At 43.4% G+C, this 26,496-nt stretch overlaps 1 protein-coding gene across 1 annotated transcript; it reads right to left on the minus strand.

Annotated features, from left to right (window-relative positions):
* Positions 1-955: 955 nt before the first annotated feature.
* LOC128330892 (vomeronasal type-2 receptor 26-like) lies at positions 956-11,356 on the minus strand. The gene is made up of 5 exons (XM_053264255.1): positions 11,069-11,356; positions 9,359-10,216; positions 7,757-7,984; positions 4,036-4,162; positions 956-1,854 (listed from the first exon to the last, which is right to left on the minus strand). The coding sequence occupies exons 1-5, from the start codon at positions 11,354-11,356 to the stop codon at positions 956-958; spliced, it is 2,400 nt and encodes a 799-aa protein (XP_053120230.1).
* Between the last annotated feature and the right edge of the window lie 15,140 nt (positions 11,357-26,496).

A 26,496-nucleotide genomic window follows, 5' to 3' on the forward strand; every position in this document is an offset into this window, starting at 1 on the left:
TTCAAGGCCAACCCCCTCTCCTGAGGGGGCCTGAATACTTCTAGGTCTTCACCCGTCCCGGACCGCGCAGCCCAAGGGCAGGTGAATTCGTGAAGCTGGTTTCATGGAGAATCAATCTCCCTGGGCCGCACAAACCACAAGGGAGCGATTGACCAATCGACCTGTTAATTATTCAAAGGTGCTCACCAAAATTAATTCCTAAAATTACCCCCAAACCCGCACTGTTCCTGCCCAGTCGTGACCTGCCTAACTAAGCTAAATGCCTGCGAACAGAACGGAGTAGGCGAAAAAAAACCCAACAGTGGCCAATGCGTTGAGGGTAAAAAATTCCTACTCGGCCCCGAAGCGACCAGTCACTAGACCCGCTCTGCACCAGGGAAAGGGAGGGTGGGGAAAGCTGGGCCCGAACTGTTTGCTTGGGGCGGGCGCTGCGAATATCGCCACCCCCTCTATTGGGCCAGCCAATCAGAAGCCTTTTTTGGCCTCGTGCAGGGGTGACTGGCACAAATCGCCCTCCCCTCTGCACGGGGCCAAGGGGAGGGGCATAATACATTCAAAACTGCTTATAAACTGATTGGGATTTGCATGTCCATCAGTGAGTGAGTGAGGCCAAGTAGCTATATATTTAGGCATAGATATAGACAGAAATATTAATCATTCACTGGGAATAAAACGAAGAGAAGGATACAGTTCAACTTGTAAAGAGTCAAATAAGATGAATATGTTTTTAAAAAAACACATTGAGACTAAGATGATTGAGATAACAGAGATTGTGACTGAAATTGATATAATTGATATTACTGAAACTGGGATCGGGGTTGAGATTATTAAGATTGAAATTGAGATTATTGAAATCATTGAGAGTGAGAGTGAGGAATTTGTCACTCACTGGAAAGAAAACAAAGAGACTCAATCTGCTCAAGGATAAAAACTTGTACGGACACAAGTGAGATAATTATTTTTTCCTTACTAGCTGCTCTTTGGTGTTCAGATGAGGCCTCAGTAAAATAATATAGCACTTGGGGAGAAAAATAAAACCCAGCAATCCAGCACTGGAGGCCAAGATGGAGAAGACCTCCACAGCCACCATGAATTTTCCTTTGGTGCTCAGGTAAGTTGGGACAAAAGACATCCAAACACTGCAAAAGACCAACATACTGAAGGTGATCAACTTGGCCTCATTAAAAGTGTCAGGCAGCTTTCTGGCAAGGAAGGCCACAGTGAAGCTGATGATGGCCAGGAGCCCCATGTAACCCAGGACTGTATAAAACATAATCTCTGAGCCTTCATTGCATTGCACAGTCATCTCACTAATTTGGGAGTGCATGTCAAGCTCTGGGAATGGAGGAGAGGTCCCCAGCCACACAGCACAGATGCCAATTTGAATAAGAGAACAGAGCATGATAATGGATACTGCCATCCTCTTCCCCACCCATTTCCTCATCCTGTTTCCTGGCTTGGTGGCCATGAAGGCCACAACCACAGTGACCGTTTTACCCAACACAGAAGACACTGCAACAGTGAAGATGATACCAAACATGGTTTGTCGTAAAATGCAGGACAGCTTCCCAGGTCGGCCAATGAACAGGAAGGAGCATAGAAAACCAAGAAGCAGAGAGACTAGCAGGGTGCAGGTGATGCTCCAGTTGTTGGCTTTGACAATGGGAGTGTTCCAGTGCAGAATGAAGCTCCCCATCACCCAAACTGTGATCAACACAAAGAAAAGGGCACAAAGAGCCAAAGCTGTTCCCAAGTGTTCTCCGTAAGATAAGAAAATAATTTGTTTGGGGAGGCACTGATCCTGTTGCTTATTTGGATACCGTTCTTCTGGGCACTTCTCACAGTGGTCAGCATCTGAAGTTAAGAAAGAAGAGGTCTACATTTCCAAAATGCAAAAATGGAGTGCCATTGTTGGAGGCATGAGGGACATATATAATATTCTGCTGTTATAAACAGAATGCAGTAGTGGGGCATAGCCTTTTCCAGCTTATCTTCTCTGAAGCCAGAATCCAGCTGCATCTCTCATATTATTTGAATCACTTTGATTGTGAGTTGCATACTTGTAATGTGCAATGGTAGTTTCAGTTGTACGTTAGATTCACTTGCATAGATGCCATGTGTGCATTCCAGTAAAGTGACAGATCTCAAACTTAGGTCTACCATTCTGCCATTAGCAGCCATCTCGCTCCAGGTTGGTAGTGAAGCTTGAAACAACCACAGTACAGAATACCATACAATGTCTATATTGCCATAAAAAAAACCTCTGTCAAGGCAACAGCCTAAACAATCATGATTTCCTGGCATTTCGGTGCATTGTGAATGTGGTAAGTCCTTAAAGTAGTAGGTTGTACTAAAAGGTTTTTTGTATATTGGATATTATCAGTGGCCTATAATCCTAGAGGCAGCTGCTGCAGATGAAGTGAGGGGAAGAAAATGAGCTGCAAGGTGTCTTGCTTCTTCACCCTCCCCAGCCCACTCAGGCTGCCTAACTCTCCAACTGTGCTCACCCTGCCCCGAGATGCATGTCATCTGCTCTGCTGGGGACAGGAATCTTCTATTCATGTGACGGGAGATTTCAGTCTCATGGTTGGGGATTCCAATGCCCAACCAGGCATGTGACAGTCCATGCAGCTTGGGATGGGGCAAGCATAGAAAGAGAGATAGGCAGCATGGGCTGGGTGGGAAAGGAGAACAGGAAATGCACCTGCCACTCATTTTCCACCTCTAAGCTCATCAGCTGCGGCTGCCCCAATTAATGCTCAGTGTGCCAATCAAAACATGAAAAGGTGCTTTGTGAATAAAACCTTGTAAAATATGATGACAAGATGATGTAGTCAGCACCAAAGGAAGAATTGTTGGGCTTACTTCATTTAACCTTACTTAGCATTACTGTGAAACCCAAATCAGGAATGTTTCATCCACTTTCCAAAGCCCCTAGAACTGATTTCTAGGGATGTGCAAACCAGTTCGGGGTTTGGGGGGTTCGGTTCAGTGGTTCAACATTTCGGGGTCGAACCAACCCCCCCCCTGAAATTCAGGGGGTTCGCAATCTTAAAATTCTGTTAAAAAATTAATTTTAAAAAACCTTTTACTCCCATTGGGGGAGTTCCTGGAGGCGACAGGGGGGTTCTGTGTAGGTTCCCCCTCCCCCCACTGGCCTTCTAAATCACCCCCTTGCCTGCTTCAGTTGTTCTTGGGCGGGTTTTCGGCTTTCACCCAGCAGCCCAGCGGCCATGTTGGGGGCTGGGCCCTTCACACTCTGTGGCTTGGAGTGCCTTTTATCAGCTTCAGCTAATACCAAAACTGCAGCTAGTACAAAATAGGGCTGTGAGATTATTAACTGCAACTGGATGTTTGGGGAGTATATTATGCCAGTGCTTCATCAGCTGCACTGGCTCCCAGTCCACTTCCAGGCCCAATTCAAAGTGCTGGTTTTAACCTTCAAAGCCCTAAATGGCTTGGGACCAGGTTACCTGAGAGAGCCCATATATTCCAACCAAGACCTTAAGATCTTCTTTGGAGGCCCTCCTTTAAGGGCCCTGCCCAACGCGGTGAGGGTGGTGGCTATTAGGGAGAGGGCCTCTTCGTTGATTGCACCCCATTAATGGAATAGCCTTCCCAGTGAGAGTCACCTGGCTTCATCACTTCATTCTTTTAGATGCCAAGTAATGACCTTTTTGTTCACCCAGGCCTTTTAAATTCTTATTTTCAGATTTGATTTGATGTTATGTGTTTTTGTTGTATGTCTTAAACCTTTGTTGTGAGCCACCCAATACAAAACACTACTTTATCTGGTCTGGTGCTAAACTCCATTGGCCATTTCCTAGAGGAAAACACCATAGGCTTATTGGGAAATGCAAGAGAAAGGTTATATCAGTGAAATTATTTGTCAGTCTGGCTGCAGCCCATGGACCATCATAGCAAACCCTGTACAAGAAGATGAATATATCCATCTGTTCATATATTTTTTGTAGATAGATGTAATTTCAAGTAACTGGATTTCCCCCCTTGTGGCTCTATATGGTGTTTACTTACCAATCTGGACCGAAATCGTCCCCTCAGAACATGGAGCACAATCATAGCAACAAGCTGGCTTCCCCTCCTGAGCAATCTTTCTGTGTCCTGGGGAGCAGCTCTTGACACATTTGGCACGAGGTAGTGTCTAAGAGTCACCAAAGGAAGGAAAAATATGATGGAACACTAAGCTGGTTTCAGCTCACTGGTCTTATCCTCAGCATCAACCATTTTGTTCGGGAACATAGTTTGTTTTGATCTAAGGGCCAGTGATGGTTCACTAATAATCCCCCTTTTTATTTCTTTCTCTTACTCATCTAACCCTCTAAATCAATCTACCCTGATTAGTCAACAACTATAGTTTTTAAACACATCATTCTCATTCTAGCAACATTTGCACATACAACGAAATTGCAGTTAAATGGAACAGAGGTTGGAATTCATGTACATCTAAAAGCATTAAACCACCGTTCTGCAGCAAAAGCAAACTGCGGCTTCCCTTTCCAAACTCCAATTTGTAATGCATTTTGCCTCTCAAGTGGAGTTATGGGGCTGCTGAAACCTCCATTATTCTCTATGGGAGAAATCTTAAAGACACATAAACTTCAACAAATCACAAAAAATCACCCCTTTGCCTAATACCTTTGAAATAATTCTGGTAGCTTCTTTGCCCTTATTGGGCACTACCACCCACCACACTCTGCTCTGGGCCACCCCTTTCCCACCAATGTGAAGTAATACATTTGCTGGAATCCCCATTATTCCATATGGCAAAATTCTTAAAGATGCGTAAACTTCAGAAATTCACAAAAAAGCCCAGCCCTTTGCCCAATTCCTTTGAAATTTGGGTGGTAGTTCCCACCCATTGGGTACTACCACCACCAACCCACTCTTTTTGCCCTGGGACCCTTTTTAAAATCTGAATCAATTCAGATTTGGATTCAGAAAATTCAGCTACAAAATAAAACGGTGATTCGGATTCAGAAAATTTGGTACAAAACAAAGCAGGGGTGTTTCAATTTGGATCCAAATCAAAATGAGCAGCCCTGCCTCAGCAGCAGTATGGGCATCCTTTGAAGACTCTTGCACCAATAATGACACCAATCATGATGAGGCCTCTTCTTCACCCATTTTTTTCATATGCAGCTTGTATTTAACAGGAGCTTCTGTTTCAAAGGCTGATGAACTCAGGCTTCTGTTTGTTTGGGCAGCAGCTGGAGCCTCCCTGACTTCAGTTTCCATAGCAGGAGCAGGGTTGGTGTTACAGTGCCCACAATCACATTCTAGTTCATCATATTGGTTCACCGAGAAGGTTGTTTCTGGCTCTGGAATCTGGCCCATGGTAAAAACAGCCATCTGGTGAGTTTTCAGGTCAGCTGGAGGGTAGGACAGGCTCTTTGGTGTCATATACACAGCCCTGCCTTCTGTTCAGGTGGTAAAGATAGGCCCACAGGCCGCAGAAAAGTCCTAGCATCTTCCATCAGTACTATAAAATGACCTCCACTAAGCAATCTGCCACAGGGCCTGTTCTTAGAAGGGTCAGATGATCCCATTCCAGCCAATAAAATTACTCAAAATGGCCACTGCTCCATTATCACACCTGTGTGTCATGCCTTTCTGAGCTCTGAAACCTCTTCCTATTGGTCTAGGGTGGTGGAGAGTGTTCATAGAGAGGTCACATGCCCATCTTCAGGGCATGCTTGGGCATATTCCTCGGTGGAGGTGGAGGAGTGGGGGACAGAACTTCCTGGGTGAGGACGTAGGCCTGGTTCTGACCATTTCCGGTGACATAGGCCCACCTCTGACCATTTCCAGTGATGTAGGCCTGCTTCTGACAGCTCCCAGTGCTTCTGCTGTTGTCACTGAAAGCCACGTGGGTTTGTTTGTACACAAAGGAATGCAGTTTTTGACAGCGAGTATGTCTATAAACTATTACTGCTAGACTGATATACTGCTGTACTATTTAGTGACTATCCGTGTATTTTAGTCACATATACTGGATGACTTGATGCACAGCATTCAGTGATTGGAATGCTGCACTCAGGGCTGCTGTGGATTCACAAGCAGCTCGATGCTGTCGAAAACTAGTGGTTGTGCAATCACAGCTTTCACCACTCACTGCAATGCAGAAAACTACAGTAGCATTGCTGCAAAACTGCTTGTTATTATCATTGTCAGGGCCAGGGGCGTATCTAGGGTAGGGCAGGCAGGGCACGTGCCCCGGGCACCATTTGAAGGGGGGCGCCATTTTGTAGAGTTAAATTTCTTTTAAAGGCTGCCAAAAACAAAATGGCCACTGTGCATGCTCAGATGACCTCTGTGAGGCCCTAGGCCATGCCAGGCCTTGCAGAGGTCATTTGAGCATGCACAGTGGCCATTTTGTTTTCGGTGGCCATTTTTTTTAAAAAAAGATTATTTTTAAAAATGGCTACCGCACATGCTCAATTGGTCCCTACGAGGCCCTAGAGGCCAGCGGGGGGAGGGAAGACCCCCCATGGCCTTTAGGAAGCCCCTTGAAGGGGCTACAGGTAAAAAAATTTAAAAAATTAATAAAACATATAACACTGTACACATATTCAGATTGGCACTATGTAGAGAGAATCAGGGCTTGTGAATAATGAGCTGAAGTTTATGAGCTAGGATTGTATTCATTTGCTCTTACTTTGCTTCTTGTGATAAGTGAGTTAAATGTGATGTCTTAATAATATGGTTATTAATGGTGAGTTTTTCTCTGAATCAGTGTGAAATCTGTATTATTAAGGCCCACTGGGAGTTTCTTGCTCTCTTTCTCTCATTTTAACTGTCTTCCTGAAAGACTAGAATATATTCCAAGCAGTGACACAGTTTACTCTGCATATCCTTTAATTATTTTCAGAGTATCTGGGAAAAGTCAAATTCTCCATTGATTTTTAAAACTTATGTAATGGTGATGCTACAATACATAGAAGAGAATTATACAGGCACTTCTGTTTAGTTTTCCAAGTACAGCTCTACATAGTATTTGGGTATTTCATGAGCCCCAGAATACTGAAATTTGTAGTTTTCCAGCATTTTTTGATCTGGCTATGTCCACTGCTAAATAGTTTTTGAAATATTAAAAGATTAACGAACTTGACTTGTATTTTTGAGCTGATATTATGGTAAAGTTATCTGAAAGATGGGTGTCAGATGTTTGGACAGGGGGCGCAATTTCAGTGTTTGCCCTGGGCGCTATTTTCCCTAGATACGCCTCTGGTCAGGGCTGCTTACAAGTCTGCAGCAGTCCTCAGGTGGAGCGTTCTGGTCACTTCATTCAAGATTTATTCCAACTCAGAGATCTATGGAAGTCTCAGAGGCATGGCCAATTGATGGGACATCTCTAGGGATGTGTAGAAAGCTCCTGAGAAAATTGTCTGATGCTTTTTCAGGGGAAGAACTCTGAAATTATCTTTGAAGTTCACTTTGGAGGAATTCCGGTTCCAAACTCGGCAAAAAGGAACAAATCTTCTCCTGCATCATGAACAATGAGAGGTTGTACAAATCATAATCCAACAGGCTTGATGCCCATCTCCGATAAAAGTTTTTTTTTAATTACTTGAGGCCCTGTATTTGTCAGTGTTGTTTCTGGCATAGTTGAGAAAGGGTGTTGCCAAGAATACCTCAGCATTTCCTTCCCAAATACGTGAAGAAAGCATCACTCTCTTTATCTCGGATTGTAAAATGCATAGTTCTGCTTAGAAACAGAACTCTCACTTATTCCCACCTGGTTAAACTTGTGACTCCACTGAATGGCACTTTCATTAATAGTGAACTCTTTTCCTCCTGGAGCCTGAACGTCTATCCTTCCAATTTGGACTCTCTGGAAGGATTGATTGGGGAATGTGACCAAGTTGATGATGTCATATCCAGATGCCAACTCCAGATTCTCATCAAAAGATATTTCTTCATCAGCACTATTGTTGAAGCAGATGTTTCTCAGAAAAGAGTGAAGCTGATTTAGAACAAGGAAAAACATACAAGCTGCATCAAATGGTGTGAAGTAGATAAAACATGTATCTACTGGAATTCTAAAATATGTATCTACTGGGATTTCTGGAATTTGCTCAGCTCTGTCCTTTGGGCAGTGAAAATCTGACCACCACCCCTTGGACCCAGCCTTGCTCCTGGTGGCCGAGCTAGCAGTTGTGTCCAAGATAACATTGATATTAGAACATAAGAATATAAGAACAGCCCTGCTGGAGCAAACCCAAGACCCTTCTAGTCCAGGATATTGTTTCACACAGTTGCCCACCGGATGCCTCTGAGAAGCCCACAGGCAAAAAGTGACGGCATGCCGTCTCTCTCTCTCTCTCTCTCTCACTGTTGCTGCCCTGCAACCAGTATTTAGAGGCATCTTGCCTCTGAGGCTGGAGGTGATCTATAGCCCTCAGAATACTAGCTTTTGATATACCTGTCCTCCATAAATTTGCCTAAACCCTTTGTGGTGGAATGAGGCCTTAACCTCCTCTTTTTGAATATAAGATATTGGAGCTCTTCTTACACTCGGTGAGAAGAGCTCCAGGGCTGTCTGCAGGGAAGGAGGGTTAACCTTACCTCCTCCACAGACGATCTCCAGTCAGTCTCTTGGTTTGCGCTGTGGATCGCCTGACCAGATGAGGAGTGGCTCTCCTACAGTTTGCCTGGCAGCTCTGGGGGTTGGGGTTCTGGTTCATGGAGGTGTGTTGCCCTATCCACAGGTGTCCCAGGAATGCACCACGCAAGTGCCAAGTATTGGAATCCCCACCCCCAGTTGCGGCAGACACACAATCAAATAAAAAAGGCTAAGGGAGTGCTCGCTCACTTAATCTAATTTAACTAGGTGGGTACTTTGGTGGGTTTTCCACCATTACTTTATTTTTTAACACAAGTGAATTGGAAGGCTGTTTTCAGTGGCCTCAGCCAGAGAAAGCCTAAAAGTCTACATGGTGGCAGTGCTTAAACTTAAAAATCATGAGGCTGGTTTAGACTGGGTCGTGACAACGGCAGCATTACAGTGAGATCCACGACACCCCTCTTAAAGCCATCCTGGCTGGTGGATGTCACTATATCCTATGCAAATAATTCCATAGGTTAAATATGTGTTCTTTGGATCTTTGGACTGGGCTCCAGCTATGGGTCCCTCCTTCAGAAGTCAGATCTGGCCACTGTTATCCATGCCTTATATCATAGAACGAAGCTGCCAGGTTATCTGGGGCTCTTAGGTGGACCTTATCTCTAGTCTTGAAATAGTTTTAAGGGCTGCTGATTTGTTCCTGAATCATACTGGGGTAGCATTTGAAGCTGTACACATGTAACTGTAGTTGAGCTGCAGGTAAGAGTGACTTACCTGCCATGGCTGAACTTTCAAGAGATTTTGTCTCTCTCCATTCGTCTTTGCTATCTGTTTGGATCTCAATGAATCGATGGCATGGAGAGCATGTGCTGCAGCATAAACAGCATTGTAGATACTATAGCTCTGGCCAGACATTTCCATTTCAAACAGAGATTGAGGAAGACTCCCCAACCTTTCTTCCCCAGAGCAATGTTTTGCACCTGGAAAATACAACTGATCCATTGGAAGCGAACAATGGAATACATTGTACCAGAAACTACCAATGAGATAAATCTGAGACTCATATGGATTAATGCTCTCAAGGAAATCTGGAAATCCTGGAACCACATTTTTATGGGGTGTGAAGGACAAGGTGCCATTGAGGGATTTTGCTGTGAATTTATTCCATGAAAAGACTGCTGTGTAATCCCACTGAGCAGTTATGATCCAAACCCTCTCCATTGGCTGCATGTAAACAAATTCATAGAATTCGAGAATTATTCGTAGACCCTCCATATACTGATGATCCCCATAGACAAGAATAACATTGATTTTGTGGTACAACTCGAGAGTATAAGCAATCCATCCCAGGGCATTCTTTACAGTATCATTTGAACCGTGAGATGTCTCTGCTGGAAATGATTGTGTAAAAGCAATACAAATATCATTCTGGGAGAATCTCAGTTTTAGAGTTTGAAGAAATGTTTCTCCACTGTCATCATCTGATAAGAGGAGGCCAATCCAATTCCATCCAAAATGCTTAAGTAGCTGAACAATGCCAACATATTGGGCATTTTCATTTGGAACCGTCCGGAAGAAAGAAGGGTATTGAATTTTATCACTCAACGCAGCATCAAAAGAGCCATAACTGAGCTAAAGGAAAGGTGGAGGGTGAGAATATCTTTAAGTGGATAACTACATCATTGTATAATTGATCAGAAAATTAATTCCCAGAACTCAGTCATCCTGCACATACAGAGCCAGGTCTCATGATCAGTGAGACCTGGTTTGGGAAGCTCAGCAGGGAGAGCTGGGCGACTGGATTGGCTGCCCACACAATTGCCGGCTCCGTGATGGAGCCAGTGGGGGCTGGGGAGTTTGGGGGCCGTGCGACCCCCGGAGGCACCAGTATGCCCCACGCAGTGGCTACTCATGAGCTGCGCCGTGGCTACTCACGATTAAAAAAAAAACGGGTTTGAGGAGCGCTTGTTCCACCAACCCGGTTTAAGGGGCAGGCTACTGGAGCGGGTTACCTGCTCAAGAACTACCAGGCTCACAGCCAAGCCCAGTGGTTCTCATGATTGTAGAAAATCGGGCTAGTGGAGGATTATTGAACTGTAGAAAATCGGACAAGTGGAGGCTAGCCCGATTTTCTACAATCGTGTGAATAACCCCACAGTCTTCTAACCCAGAATAACTTGAGTGGCACTGGAGAGAATGCTGGTATTATAAGGTTTGCACTGGAAGTATAATCTAAGCAGGAATGTAAAGAAGCCAAATTTGATAATGAACTGGGATAAAGCTCAGTTTATGAACTAGGAGGAATTATGCCCCAATCATCTCAAGTAGCCCACAGGAACTGTGAGCTGGCAACAGGTTTCCATTCAGTCAGTGCGTTAGAGTATTTTAACCTAACCAATTCTGAGGGAGACACACATCAGATACTAGAAAGTGTCCTGCACTTCTCTAAGATATACACCTATGCAAATATATGAAGACACTTACCTGTGGTGTCTTGTAGGTATTTAAGATGTTGGCCATCTGGATGGAGTTTTGTGCGGTGAGTGCCCCAATGGCAGCCATGAACTTCTTCTTCCTGACACAGTTGTAATTTGGGAGACTCCATTGTCCCATGTAAACTAGGTTGAGAGTGTTCCAATAGGTCATTATTGGATTAAAATTATTGTCAAAGATCTTGGATCCCAATGTGATGTTGGGTAACAACTTGGCATTCTTATTGATCTCCTCAATGGCAAAAACAGATGCAAGAGCTTGCTGGTAGTTCTTAGGCATTAAACTGCAATGAGATTTCCATGTGGTCTTACAAACTTATACCAAAGGAACAGGTGCATTGATTCCCATTCAATTCAGCATGTAGATTACAGTTTCCCTAGATAATTATCTGGCTTATTACTAAACTTATACCATTTTTTAAAAGCTCATAAGCATGTGGGAACTCCATTTAATATGTTTTTCTGGCCCCAGTGGCAAAGCATCATGTAATAAAGACCCAAAAGTTAATTACAGAGAAATCTTGGCATACGTAGACCCGACATCTGTGGTTCTGCATATCCGTGCATGGGCAATTGGCACCTGACCTTAGGTTAGGTGGGGAGGGTTAAATTTCATGTATCCATGTTTGGGGTTGCCTGGAATGATTTCTGAGGTACTTTCTGACCACCATTTTGTCAAAAGGGGCCATTTTGTGGCTCTTTTTTGTGGGGGGTGGGTGGGAATTACCATTATTTTTCATGGCATAATGGAGGAATTGCAGATTCTGGGGTACATTGCTGGACAGCAGAAGACCTGTAGAGCTGTTCTCTCTGGTTTTTGCCCCTACAGGAACCTAACCCCCCCACATCACTATTGACTTAATGCCCTATAATCCATTATTTCATTACCTGTGGAAATTGGTGGGAACAGAACCCCCATGGATAAGGGGGTCCACCTGTATCTGTGCAAATTTATCATCAGGGCAAGGAGGCCAGGATAATTAACGCTCCCCCTTCTGAAAATGTTAACTAACTTAGCAATTCAACTGAAGAAACCCTTAAAAAGTAAACAGTCTACTTGAAACGAAAACAGTTTTGCAGACAGATAGTCAGCAGAAATGTGGATGCTATCCAGAGTATTGCACTGAGTGTCACCATCTGCCTACTGAACACAAGTGTGGACAGGCTACTGGACAGTCATTCCAGTAGGAAATACACACTGGACACAGTCATTGTAAGGAGCTTCTAGTTCTCAAGGAAAGAGTTTGTTCCCTTGAGGCCAGGGAAACTGACCTGGATAAACTATATGAGCCAGACAGTTTTGTTGATGAGGCATCAGAGATGCAGCAGAGGCATCCCAGGCTGAGGGTGACCCAGTCTGAAGGTGACCATTCTGCTTTCATGGAGAATGAGGGACTCAGGGAAGGAGGGTATTACTTTGAGGATAAGGGAACTATCTCTTAGATGAGACCCATTCCCTGGTGAGTGCACAGATATCTCTTGCACAGAGGTTCTACATGTGGGGGATGGGGAGGGTTTCTTGTAATGGGTGATATAATCATTAGGAATGCAGATAGTTGGGTTTGGGATGGATGTGCCAATCCCAAGGTGGCTTGCCTGATGGTGCAAAGGTAGCGGATATCATACAGTATAGCAGGTAGTAGTCCTTGGGAGGAGCCAGTGTTTGTGGTCTATGTTGCCACCAACAACATGAGAAGATATAATTGAGCAGTTCTAGAAGTGAAATGTAGGTTGTGAGTCAAATATTGAAAGCCCAGATTTCCATGGTATCTTTCTCTGTAATGCTACCAGTGCAACATGCAGGGCCAGTTAGGCAGACAGAGTTGAGGAGTCTCAATGCATGGATGAAATGGTGGTGTCAGGAGGAGGAGGTTAGATTCATTAGGCAATGGGACTGATTGGAAACTGTGAGACCACAATAAACTTCAGGTTATATGTAAGTGGAATATAGCTGAGGAAGTCCAAAATAACCACATTAGATTTTAAAACAAGACATTTCACAAAGATGAGGAGATTGATAAAAATGTAGTGGAAAGCGAAAGTCAAAAAGTTCAAGTCTCTCTGTAGTGCTTAAAAGCTATTTAGAACCACAATAATAGAAACTCAGCAAGAATGTATACTTCCTACCAGGTCCTATCAACATGTCCTAGAGGATGCCAGTGTGGTTAACTAACAAGATCAAATAAGCTATGAAAAGCAAGAACAAAAAGGAGCACAAACTCTGTCAAAAAAAATGCAAGCAGACAAGAAGAGATGCAAAAAAGGACCTTGAGGAATATATGGCTAAAAACACGGAGACCAACAAAAAGTTCTTTAAATGAGCTAGAAGCAAGAAGCTGGCCAGAAATGACCACTGGATTACAAGATAATAAAAAGTGCACTCAAGGAGGATAAGCAGATTGCAGAGAAGCTGAATGAATTATTTGCATGTATCTTCACTCCTGAAGACATAGGGCAAATACCTGTGCCTGAAATTGCCTTTTCAAGAAGGTTGTCTGAATAATTTAGGCAAATAGAGTTGTTCTAAGTCAGATTGACAAATTAAAAATAAACAAATTTCCAGGTCCAGATGTTATTCACCCGAGAGTTGTTAAACAGTTCAAATATGAAATTGTAGACCTGATAAAAAAATAAATAGTTTGTCCCTAAAATTAGCCTCTGTACCTGAGGACTAGAAACTGGCCGATGTAACTCCAGAAGGGATCTGTGTAACTACATGCAAGTTATATTAATGCTTGTTCTGGATAGATTGATAGAAAGCATTCTTAGAGAAGAAATTATGAAGCATATAGAAGAGCGAATTTATATTTATATAGATAGTAGTTTTTCAATAAAGTCCCTCACCAAAGGCTCTGGAGCAAAGTTAGCAACCATGAGGTAAGAACACAGGTCCTCTTATTGGTATGGATTGGTATGGTAACAGGTTAAAGAACAGAAAGAAATAGAAAGCAAAGAGCAGGAACAAATTGTCAATATACCCAGTAGAGATGTGCGAAATGGCATCCCTCAAGGATCTGTACTGGGACCAGTGCTCTTTAACCTTTTTAATAATCTGAGGTTAGGGGTGAGCAGTGAGGTGGCCAGATTTGTAGATGGCACCAAATTATTCAGGGTGTTTTTTTTAAAAAAAGGCTTGTGAGGAGCTCCAAAAATATCTCTGCAGCCTAAGTGAATGGGCTTCTAAATGGCAAATGCGAGGGGTCCTTTTACCATATGTGGTGGTCCTGCAGGGAGGTAATGAGGTTTTGAGATATGATTTATGATGAACTCAAAAATATTTTCAAATGTGTATTTCACAAGAGACCTGAATCCTTCCTGTTGGGCATAATTAATGAAGAAATCCAGAAAGAAAACAGAAATTTATTTTATATCTTACGTCAGCGGCTAGAATGGTTCTTGATCAGAAATGGAGATCTGCAGAAATTCCAGCAAGAGAAGAATGGTTGAGGAAGGCATATAAATATGCAGAAATGGCAAAACTTACTGTATTAGTAAGAGATAGTCATATAGAAAGTTTTTCAGAAGATTGGAAACCCTTTCTGTGGTATATGAAAAACAATGTGAATTTGGACTTACTAACGGGGCTTGAAGTGTAAAAATAACAGTTGAGGAACTCACTTCAGTAGTGAAACAAAAGGATTATTATGGTGATGAAAATAAGGACTAGGTTATAATAATTAGACATATGAATATGAAGAAAATATTCGTATGAGTGCAAATATGGATGTTTTAGTATATCTGTGTTGAAAGATGAACTGGAAGTCACATTGGCATACAGAAAACTAATAAAAACATAATACAAAAAAAAAGGCAAATGCAGTTCAATGTCCATGAATGTAAAGTGATGCGCATTGGGGCACACAAAGAAAGAAAGAAAGAAAGAAAGAAAGAAAGAAAGAAAGAAAGACACCATACTTCACATAAACACTGATGGGGTCTGAATTTGTAGTGACCAATCAGGAAAAAGAGCTTGGAGTCATGATGGACACAAAAATGTCGACCCAATGTGTGGCAGCTCTAAACAAACAAACAAACAAACAAACAAACAAACGACAATTTCATACTGGGGTAATTCGTCAAGGACTGAAAATAAAACTCAATCCAGTAATGCCCGTAAATAAATCTATGGTGAGACTGCACTTGGAATACTGTTTTGGTCATTGCAGCTTTAAAAGGATATTGCAGAGCTGGAAAAGATGCAGGAAAGAGCAATCAGAATGCTAGGGGGGCTGGAGTGAATCTCCTATGAGGAAAGGCTACAATGTTTGTGCCTTTTTAGTTTAGAAGGGAAGTGGGTAATGGGGGACATGACAGAGGTTTATAAAATTATGCATGGTGTGGCTCAAGTGAATAGACAAGTGTTTCTCCCTTTCCCATAATATTAGAATGGAGGGTCATCTGTTGAAGCTAGATTCAGGGAGATACAGGACATGCCATTTATTTTATTTTATTTTATTTTATTTTATTTTATTTTATTTATTTATTTATTCTTTCTTTCTTTCTTTCTTTCTATCTATCACATTTGTAGACCTCCCCAAACATCAGTCTCTGGGCAGTTTACAACCTCCCAGAGTAAAGTAATACCTTTTACTCTTTAAACTACTTTGCACAGTGTGGTGTTAAACTATGGAATTCACTGCCACCATTTGAGGTAATGACTGCCAATCCAGATGGTTTTAAAATGAGATTAGAAAAATTCATGAAGAATAGGGCTATCTATGGCTATTCATCATGGCATCTGTATATTTTCATCAGGATCAGGCATGCTCTTGAATACCTAGACTAGGTAGTTTGCTGAGACCTAACTTCTGTATGCTTGATGACTGGTGGATGGATGTTGAACCAACAACATTGGAAAGTGTTATGGTTGACATGATATGAAAATTTTAATAGTAGTGTGAAATCTCTGTGGGACCACTGACTACATGAAAGTCATCATTTGATGTTGATGATGGGGATCAATGTATGAAACAGCCTTTGGTATGAATCTACACCAGTACGTTTTAGATCAGAATGATCTACACAGTGGATAAAAATAATGACTACTAATTAGAAAATATCTACTGTATGTACCATTTTCAAGAGCAAATTTCAAGACTAAGAGCAGTTTGCATAGCACAAGGAAGGAGAAGATGGTTCGCATTCCCTTCCCAAAGGGGCTCACAGTCTACAAATAAACACAAGGGAGACACCAGCAACAGCCACCTAATGGGATACTGTGCTGGGCTGAAAAGGGATATTTCCTACACCCCTGCTAAATTGAAGAGAGCCATCACTATTAAAGGTGCCCCTTTTGCCCCATTAGCAGACACGACTATGATCTAAAAATCCAATGTACCCCCAGAAACAACAAAGTGCTACTTACTACCCCATGATGGAGGGGGCTGGGTGTTCTGTGAAGCTGAGTAAAGGCAGTTCAAGGAAAATGATGGATACACATTTCCCAATCAGAATATCATCTCTGAAACCCTGAAAAAGATGATCAACTTTGGGCTGCAAACAGGAAATGGGGCGAAAAGTCTCGCTGCAAGCATGAGGAAGCAGGAGAAAGAGGGAGAGAAGGAGCAAAAACACTCTGGATGTCACTATCCTTTTGCCCCCCTCCCAGGTCTTTACCCGCATGATCACATACACAAGCACTTCTGTGATTGCATGCAGCATCCCTTGTGGCAGAAAATCAGCTGCAGAGGACAAAACAACCTTTAGGACACATGGATTCCAGCCTGGGCTTCTAGAGTTAGGGAAGAAGGATCCAAACTCTATTTGACAGAGCCCTGTGTTCAGCTAGCTCCCCATATCTTCATGAGACACGCTGGTTTGAAAATAGGCTTTATAGACTCAATGTCAAATAGCACAGGCTCTTTTTGTTAATAAAGTTTTGCTAATGGCCTCAGGCTAAGCTGTGAGATTTCCCCAAGAATCACTGTTATTTTGGTAATTACAGGGTAGGTACATAATCACTAGGGCTGCAGACCTTGAGTTCCTGAAGCACCCAGGAAAATGTGTTTGCTTGATCCCAACATAGCCACCTTCCCCTATGGAGGTGGGGAGCACAGGGAGTGCTTTCCCTCCATCCTCACTCTGGAGCTTGGTACGGGTTCTGGTGCCACCCAGGTTGGAGACTACCATTTTCCCCTCCCCCTACCTTGCTTGTAGAATTCTCACAAGGACCAGTCAGGAGCATGCATGGATCCTGAACTAAGCCTGGCTGCTCATTCTACCCTGAAGAAGTGAGGGACAATAGCCCAATCACGGTTTAACTCTAGATGATGTGGACTGGGCTGTTTTGCAGTCAACTTTCCAAGTGGCCAAAGGTGATGCAATATTTACTGGCAGATGGGACACAGCTGCAAAATGACAAAAACATTTCTACAACAGCTTGAGTTACTTGAAATCATCTCTCCACCAATTGGAGCAGAAATGGCTCGGAAACTCTCCAGTGATACAGTCCTTCTTTACTTTCTTTACTTGACTGCATAAGAGGGATGCTTTAATGGATTCTGCATTCTTTTAAGTGCCACATGGCTTCTCCTTTCACTGCTTTGGGAACAAAAGAGTCTTCTTTTACTGCAGATGGGGGGGGATTGGGCGAACAACACACATCTGAAGAGGCAGCTCATCATCACAATTTTTTAATATGTTGAATACTCAGATCTTGCTAATTGTGTTATAAACAAAAAAAGAACATTACTTATTCAGCAGTTTAACACTCTCATATAAGGCACTGACTGTACAATAGGGAAGAGGTGGAGGGAAATGATGAGAAGAAAAGATGAGACACAGGGGTGTAGGTATGATTGAGCAGATGAGATCAAAGATCTCAGAGGGCCCAGCTCCTGAGGGCCCTCAATTTCTCCCTTCCCTATTTTCTTCATTGTCTGCCTCACTCTGAGGGGCCACCAGGGAGAGGAGTGAACACAAGCCCCCTCTCCCCTAGCTATGCCCCTGTTGAGACCAATCAAGTACCAAAATTATTTTTCTTTACTAGCTGTTCTCTGGTATTCGGCTCAGGCCTCAGTACAATAATGTAGCATTTGGGGAGGAAAATGAAACCAAACAGTGCAGCACTAGAGGCCAAGATGGAGAAGATCTCCACAGCCACCATATATTTGCCCTTGGTGCTCAAATAAGTGGGAACAAAGGACAACCAAACACTGCAAAACACCAGCATGCTAAAAGTGATCATATTGGCTTCATTAAATGTAGCTGGCAACTTTCTTTCAAGGAAGGCCACATTGAAGCTGATGATAGCCAGAAATCTAATGTAGCCCAGGACGACATAGAACATGATATCTGAACTTTCATTGCATTGCACTATGATCTGACTGATCTGGGAGTGCATGTCAGACTCGGGGAATGGGGGAGAGATTGCCAGCCACATGGAACAGATGCCAGTTTGTATGAGAGAACAGAGAATGATGACTGATAACGCTAGCCTCTTCCCTACCCATTTCCTCATACTATTTCCTGGCTTGGTGGCCATGAAGGACATAACCACTGTAATCGTTTTGGCCAATACACATGAAAGGGTGACAGAGAAGGTAATGCCAAAAAATGTTTGTCGGAGAAGGCAGGGCACCTTCCCAGACTTGCCATTGAATAGAAAAGAACAGAGGAAGCAGAGGAGGAGAGAAGAGAGCAGGCCACAGGTGATGTTTCCGTTATTGGCTTTGACGATGGGAGTCTTTTGGTACTGAACAAAGATCCACATCATGAGTATTTTGAGCATGGGGGGAAAGAGAGGAAAATAAGTCAGAATGATTCCCAAGGGCTCTTTGCATGACAAGTAGGTTACATCTTTAGGGGTGCATTGATCCTGTTTCTCATTGGTATAGTGATCTTCTAGGCATTTATCACAGTGTTCAGCATCTGAAAGTAAGAAAGGACGCTCAGTTTTTGATAATATAGACGTGTTGTGCTTAGTTGGATGACACAGATGCATACTATCCTTTACTTAAATTCACTGACTATTTTTAGTATTTTTGTGCATGGCTGAACTCATACCAATTTCTCATAATGTCAGATAATGCTTTAATGGTGATAATGAAATGTACATGGTCCATTGTATGTCTAACATATATACAACCCAGTTCGGTGTCCATTCTCTGATGTCTGTGGCAGCTTTTAAAGGTAAAGTTTTGCTGTCAGTTCGGTGTCAACTCCTGGCAACCACAAAGCTATGTGGTTGTCTTTGGTAGAATACAGGAGGGGTTTACCATTGCCTCCTCCTGCACAGTATGAGATGATGCCTTTCATCATCTTTCTATATCGTTGCTGCCCAATATAGGTGTTTCCACCAGGGGGATTTAAACCAGCAACCTCTTGCTCCCTAGGCAAGTCACTTCCCTGCTGTATCATCAAGAAACTGAAATCACTCATATTTGTGTTTCCAGCACTTATGCCTAGAGGCTTGGATAGTGGGCGATATACACATATATACACATATATTTGTTCAACATCTACCCCTTAGGGGTTGCCGGTTTCTCCTTTCTGCCTGCTCTGTTTTGTTTTTATGGCTGTTGCTTTTGGTGGTTTTGTGGTTTTAATTGGTTAACATTTGTCTGTGTGATTTTATGAAATTTCATTGTATTAACTTTTGTAAACTGCCTTGGGGTAACTTTTTGAAAGGTGGTAGATAAAGCTAAAAATGCATATATAAATAAAATATTGTTATTAACGGGACTCATAACATTTCCTCCCTTTACTTAAGGATGGCCTTTGGCCATTGTGGCTGGGGATGATGGGAGATGTAGTCCAACAGCATCTGAGGACACAAAGCTGCAAACTCACATCACTGCCTGATATCATCCGGGAGAGAGCAGCTGGGTTGGACAGTGATCCTTACTACTTCAGTAGGAACCAATTCCCAGTTATGTGGGGGCCACCAACTGGACCTTGCCCGATGGCTTCCAGTCAGCTTCTTATACTTCCAACCCTACTCATTGCATTATTTATGGCATTAATTTCTTTCCTTATGTGCATTGGCCTGTTGGACTCAGGGAGGTGTGTGTATGTGGGATTGATTGTGCCAGTCTGTAAGTATATCTGGGGCAGGGGCGTAACGATAGGGGAGGCAGGCAGGGCACATGCTCTGGGCGCCACTTGGTAGGGGGCGCCAAAAAGTGCCCCCGCCGATCCCCTTCCTTTCCCGAAAAAAAAAAATATTTTTGCAAAAAAAATAAAAATTGTAAAAAAATTTGAGTCCGGGTCACCGGCGGTGCCCCTCCCCCCCTCGGCGCAGGCGTGACTTGCCAGTCACGAGATCCGTGCTGAGCCTACGTTTCCATCTGGAGTGGCCACGGTGAGGTCTGGGGAGGGGGGCACCGGGCTGAGGGGGCCAGAGAGGCTGCGGTGAGGGTTGATAGGAGACGCCAAGCACGCGCATTCAGGGCCGCTTCCTTCCTGGCACCGGGGATTTGCTCGTCGGGGAAGAGCTGCAAAGCCGCAGCAGCGAAGTAACAGCGCTTGGCCGGCGGGTGAATCGGGAAAAACAATTGGGGGATTGGTTTCCATTCATTTGCCTGGAGAGGCTGGCGACCAAGCGGGGAATGGTAGTGGAGATGGACAGCGGCGGCAGCAGCCTTTGCAGGGTAAACTTCCCTCCGTGTACTTATGAACTTTGGATGTGAAAAATAATGAGGCGATTCTCGGTTTGAGGGTGGCTCAGCTATTATTATGTATGTGCATGCAAAATAGAGTATGGTGTGTGTGTGTGTGTGTGTGGTCAGTCGTTTTTGCAGCAACAATCCTATGCATTTTTACTCGGGAGTAAGTCTGTCGGTTTCAAAGGGCTGTACTTAAAAGGTACACTTTTAAGGCTGCAGCAGTTAAAAAGTTTTAGCTTGATCGTTCCAAGTTGTAGCCTGCCTTCCGGGCATTGGTTTGACCGTGTGGGTGTGGGAGAAAAGACAGCGAGGATAGGCAACAGATCTTGGGTTCGTTCCATGCTGGAGCGTCCTGGAAACAGAGAAAAGCTGGAATCCCACAAACAGGTTTGGCAGCGGGTAATCAAACGAGTTTCTGACTATTATAACCAGCGGAACGTGTGCCTTAAAAAAAGGAAAAGACCAAAAAGGATGAAGGGGGGGGGGAAGAAGCCCAGGTTTTAGCCTTTCCCGCTTGAAGCTGAGAAGATCATGCTTGAAGAGAAGAAAACCAGAGCACAAAAGTTTGCAGATAGCACATATATGGCTAAGTAGCTGAGTTGCAGAGTATTGTGCAAACCAGGGTCCTACTCAACTGGCTGCAGGGACTCGCTCAACTACTGTGTTTGTTGCTGTTAGAGCGGTTTCCCTCCCATCTGTCTGTGACGAGCGGGCAGATAAATCTGCCACTCATTTTATTGCTCTGCTGCCTGCTGTGTCTTTCGAACGTGGAAAATGAATGCGGGAGTGAATGCATTGTTCGTTCCCCAGACCCTGAACGCTCGAGTTGCTGGAAGGAGCTGTTAGTTTTTCCCAGATGCACACCTTGTTGTGATTGAAGCTTTTTTTCAATACCAGTAACTTCTCTTTCTCCTTCTCCTTCTATGTGGAGAAAGAACTCTTGCTTTATTTTGTGTTGTCCCGGCATAAATTACAGTGTATCTCAGGGGTGGGACTGCAAGGAGCTTTGCCTTCACATAAGCCACCAGAAAGCCCTTCCAAACTGCTTTTGTTGTTCTTGCATTTTTGTGGGAAGTGCTGTGATGACATGAGTAGGAGAAAACCCGCAGGTCAGATGTTATTCCACAAACTTTGCTTGCATGAAGTTATCCAGTCTCATACACTGCATTGTTAATATTTGGATTTATTTCTTCCACAGTGTCTTATTTTCTTTCTTATCAGTTCTGAAATAGGAAGAAGCCCTTGTTCCTAACAAGTGGAGTGTTCCTAACAGTATAATAAACAATACACATATTTTAGGGAAAATGTGGGCTTATATACTGTATTTTAAGAAAGTAATGCAGCAGATGAAGTAAATTAAGCAATTGTAGAACAAAAGGGAGAATTTACTCTGCAATCTTCCACTTTTGTGTGTGGTTTTTTTGCACTCTGATCCTGTGCATGCTTGGATTCAGTGTTGTGTTTTAGCTCTTTGCTTCGCATAGCAGGCTTCACCCCCACCCCTAAACTGGCGCTCTCCTGGCTTGCATTGCGTGAGTTTCCTTTTGCAATCGGGATTGCAAAAGGAAACTCACGCAATGCAAGCCAGGAGAGCGCCACAATTGACTAACTGAGGGAAAGTCTTTGCAGCAGCTTAGAATACTTGCTTCTACTGTACAGAATACTGACTCTCTTTGGACTTGTGTTGCTAGCACAATGCATTCCACAAGTGTCCTTTTTAGCAGCCTGTGCCCCCATTTGGTTTGTTGCAAAAGCAAGTTCCAAATTTATTTTTAATTAAATAAAATTAAAGTAGAGATTTTGCCCATTGACAGTCTCCCTAAAATGTTATACACCAACTAGGTTATACTTGAATATGTTTTTAAAGAACTCACTGCCATGGCAACCATTTCCTAGTGCACATGTTGTTGTGAGACAATATGGACAACTCTTTTGAAGAATATGGCAAACAGTACAGTTACAATAGGCCTGCGCTCACCTTAAGAGATAACCATGCATTTAAAACTGTAAAGTACTTGAATTATTTCCCTTAGCCTACAGATAGATCCATTCTTCTTCTTAGAATGGTTGTAATATTTTTTTGAACCAAATAATTAATATCTTTTGTACCAGTAATATAAAATAGACAACCATACAGGAATCTTTTTGAAAACTGAAATATTCCATATTATTAAAATATATCTAACCTGAGATGTAAGAGTACATCACTAGCTGTGTTGTGAAACCAAACCACCATGCTGTTGTAGAAAGAATCCTCCATGGTATAAAAATGAAACATGTATAGGGTGTATGTGATTCAAAAGCAGTGAATAATATGTCCTTCTATTAATCTATGGAATCTATGGAATTCTTTGCTATGATACAGTAATGTAGGCCTGAGACTGTTGCCATCTCACAGTCATAATTCTGATGTTTGAGACACAAGCCTACTTCACAGGGTTCTTGTGAGGAAAAACCTAAGTATGTGGTATGAAGTGCACCACTCAAAGGTTTTCTGAAACATGTGTGTCAGTCAGATGTATGTTGGGGGGGGGCAATTTCAGTGCTTGCCCTAGGCGCCGTTTTCCCTAGTTACGCCTCTGATCTGGGGAACAAGAGTACATTTCAGGGATGGGGTTGTGTGCATTTTCATGGATGAAAGAGGATGCATTTCTGTGTGTTTGGTAAGAGGACATGAGCATGTTAAAAGGCATGCAAGTCGTTGCATGTGTGAGACAGTGACATGCACATGCTGATTAAATGAAGGCAGTACCGAGTTGAGATCAAAAAGAGGTTTAGAAGAGTCTCCATCTTTCCTGTTCCCCACTGCCTTGCCTCACTGGCATCTCTCACTGGTTCCCATCTGTAGTTCTCTACTCAGAAAGGGAGGCCTGTTTCCAACACTGTATGTGAACCTCAGGTCACAAACATTCCAAAAGTAGCCTAGAGGCTGCAGGTATCAGCATCGATCTCCAGGTAAATGATGAAAACAGGTCTAGAGATGTTAATGGCTTGATATTGTGAAAATTACTGTCAGGAGGGGGATCTCCAGGAATCACTTCAATCAACACTTAGAGCAGTGTTCCCTCTAAGGCATATGGCTGTGCGCATACTCACACATTTTTTAATGTCCGCTCAGTCAATTTGTATATCCTGCTCTGGTTGAATCAGGAAGGTCCCACTCTGAATGCACGTGCACACATATTGCCTTGAACAAAACTCATTCCACACACCAATGGAAAAAATTTAGAAAGATCACTGGCTGGGAGCCCAGTGGAGAATGCATGTGGGAGATTTTGAATTCATTGAGGAGGGGCACAGGAACAATACGATGGGTAGGTGGGCGAAGGGACCCCAAGTCTTTCAAAATGATTTTGTTGGTGGCGCAGTGGTAAAACTGCCGCCCTGTAACCAGAAGGTTACAAGTTCGATCCTGACCAGGGGCTCAAGGTTGACTCAGCCTTCCATCCTTCCGAGGTCGGTAAAATGAGTACCCAGAATGTTGGGGGGCAATATGCTAAATCATTGTAAACCGCTTAGAGAGCTCCGGCTATAGAGCGGTATATAAATGTAAGTGCTATTGCTATTGCTAAAATGAAGAAAGGGACTGAATGAAAAGGGGGATTTACTGGAGTGGGGATTTTGATTTCCTGTATATGCTGAAACAGGGATTTTGTTCCCTATATATGCTAAAAATGTCCTGCAATGTGCAATATAATCTCGACAGGATCTATTGAACCCCATCCCTTTCTCAAAGAAGAGCAGACATCAGCTATGTTAGGATCAAGCAAACATATTTTCTCAGATTCTGCATGAACTTGAGAGCTATGGAAGTGGTGATTATCTACCCTATAATTAACAAAATCACTATGACTGGATTCTGATTCTTTTGGAAGTCCCAAGCCTGAGGCCATTTGCAAAAGTTAATAACAGAAGCAGCCTGTGCTATTTTATGCTGAGTCTATAAAGCCAGTTTTAAAACCAGCATGTGCTGTGACATATGGGGAGCTAGCTGAACACAGAGCTCTATCAAAGAGAGGGCCTATTCAGATGTACCGTTTAACTGTGGTTTCAAGAGACAGACAGTTTTCCTACAAGGACCCGATCTGCCATCTTGGAGACTGCAGAGGGGCAGAACCAGCTGCCCAGGCTTCCTCCAACCCACGAGGATCAGGAGGAGCATCCTGCCCTTAACTTTGATTTGGGCCACTTGTCCAAACTGGATGACACTCACCAGCCTCCTGACCCTCAGTTTGGCAAATGTACCTTACTTCAAAACGAGGATTCATCCGGAGGTTGGGGGAAGGAATTGGAACCATGGTTCTGATCATTCACATTTCACACTGGGCCAAACTGAGGTGGTTTTACCTCAGTTTCCATGTGACATCTGAATTCCGCCAGAGTATTGATCCTTTCCCCATAACTCCAAAAGCCCAGGCTGGAACCCATGTGCCGGTAAAGGATGCTTTCCTCTTTGCAGCTGATTTTCTGTCAGAACTGATGCTGCTTGTAATCACACAGTTGATTGTGTATGTGATCATGACACGAAAGAGCTGGGATGGGGACCAAAATGTATTGCCATCTGTTTGTTACTGCTTGTGTACTGCCATGTGTCTGTTACTGCTCTACCTCCTCCTCCTGCTGCCTCCTGCTCGCAGCAAGAGTTTTTGTCCTATTTCCTGTGGGCAACGACAAGTTCAACGTGATCTCCCGGGTTTTGAAGATGATATTCTGATTGCGAAATGTGTATCCATCATATATCTTGATCTGCCTTTATTCAACTTTACAGTAATCCCAGACTTTACAGTAATCCCAGGGTTGTAAGTAGCATTTCATTGTTTTTGAGCGGGGAGGCATACTGGACGTTGATTTATTGTGTGCTTGTTAACTGGTCAAAGAGGCACCTTTAAAAGCAAAAATAAGAACTTTGTTGAATCACGTCCCAGGTCTATCTAGTCCAGCATCCTGTTTCCCACAGTGACCCATCAGATGCCTCTGAGAAGCCCAAAGGCAAGAGATGAGGGCATGCCCCCTTCTCCCAGCATTTCTCCCCTGAAACTGGTATTATCCTACGGCAAAAATTCCCTTGTTTAATTATGCCCCCTTCAGACATAAGGAGGAAATAAGGGTCCAATGGTTCCATGCCCACCTCCCCCCACTCTCCTGTCTGCTTTTGGATGTGCAGGAGAGCAGCCCTTCTGCAGTCAGCAGGGGAACTGGCTGTGTGGGCTTCCTTCTTGACAGAAGGACAGCATGCAGAGCCAATCAGGCCTCCCTCAACTCTGACTCCTTGGGCCGTAACTGCGGTGCCAGCTTCCAGATGTAATGCTGGCACTGCAGAACCGTAGTTGGAGGCACCCTAACTCCACTCTGAACCAAAGGATCTGTGGTTTCCCTCCAGGGACTTCACTTTGGACCAAAGGTTCAGAGTGGAGTTCAAGGAGGAAAATGGCAGGTGCCTTCTTGCCTTTAACTCTGGTTTCCCAAATAGGGACCTTTGTCCACGGAAAAAGGAGGAGAAGGGACATCCAGTTTTCAATTCATTTGTATTGTGTAAAAAAGTACTTTCTTTTGTCCGTTCGTGGGATATCCCCCAGTTCTTGTGATGTGTGAGAGGAAGGTGCATGATTTTATAAACCTCTACATTGTCCCACCTTAGTCGCCTTTGTCCCACCATCTTCTCTTTCCTTATGCTATGTAAACTGCACTGAGAACTTTTGGGAAATAGTACATAACCTATTCGAATTAATAGTCATTGGCTGACATGTTGCGCATCTCTAGTATGAATGTCATTAAGGTCCTTCACACGGCCAGCCCTAACTGGGCACAGACTCAG

This window comes from Hemicordylus capensis, chromosome 6 (assembly GCF_027244095.1).
Source record: "Hemicordylus capensis ecotype Gifberg chromosome 6, rHemCap1.1.pri, whole genome shotgun sequence".
Lineage (NCBI taxonomy): Eukaryota > Metazoa > Chordata > Lepidosauria > Squamata > Cordylidae > Hemicordylus > Hemicordylus capensis.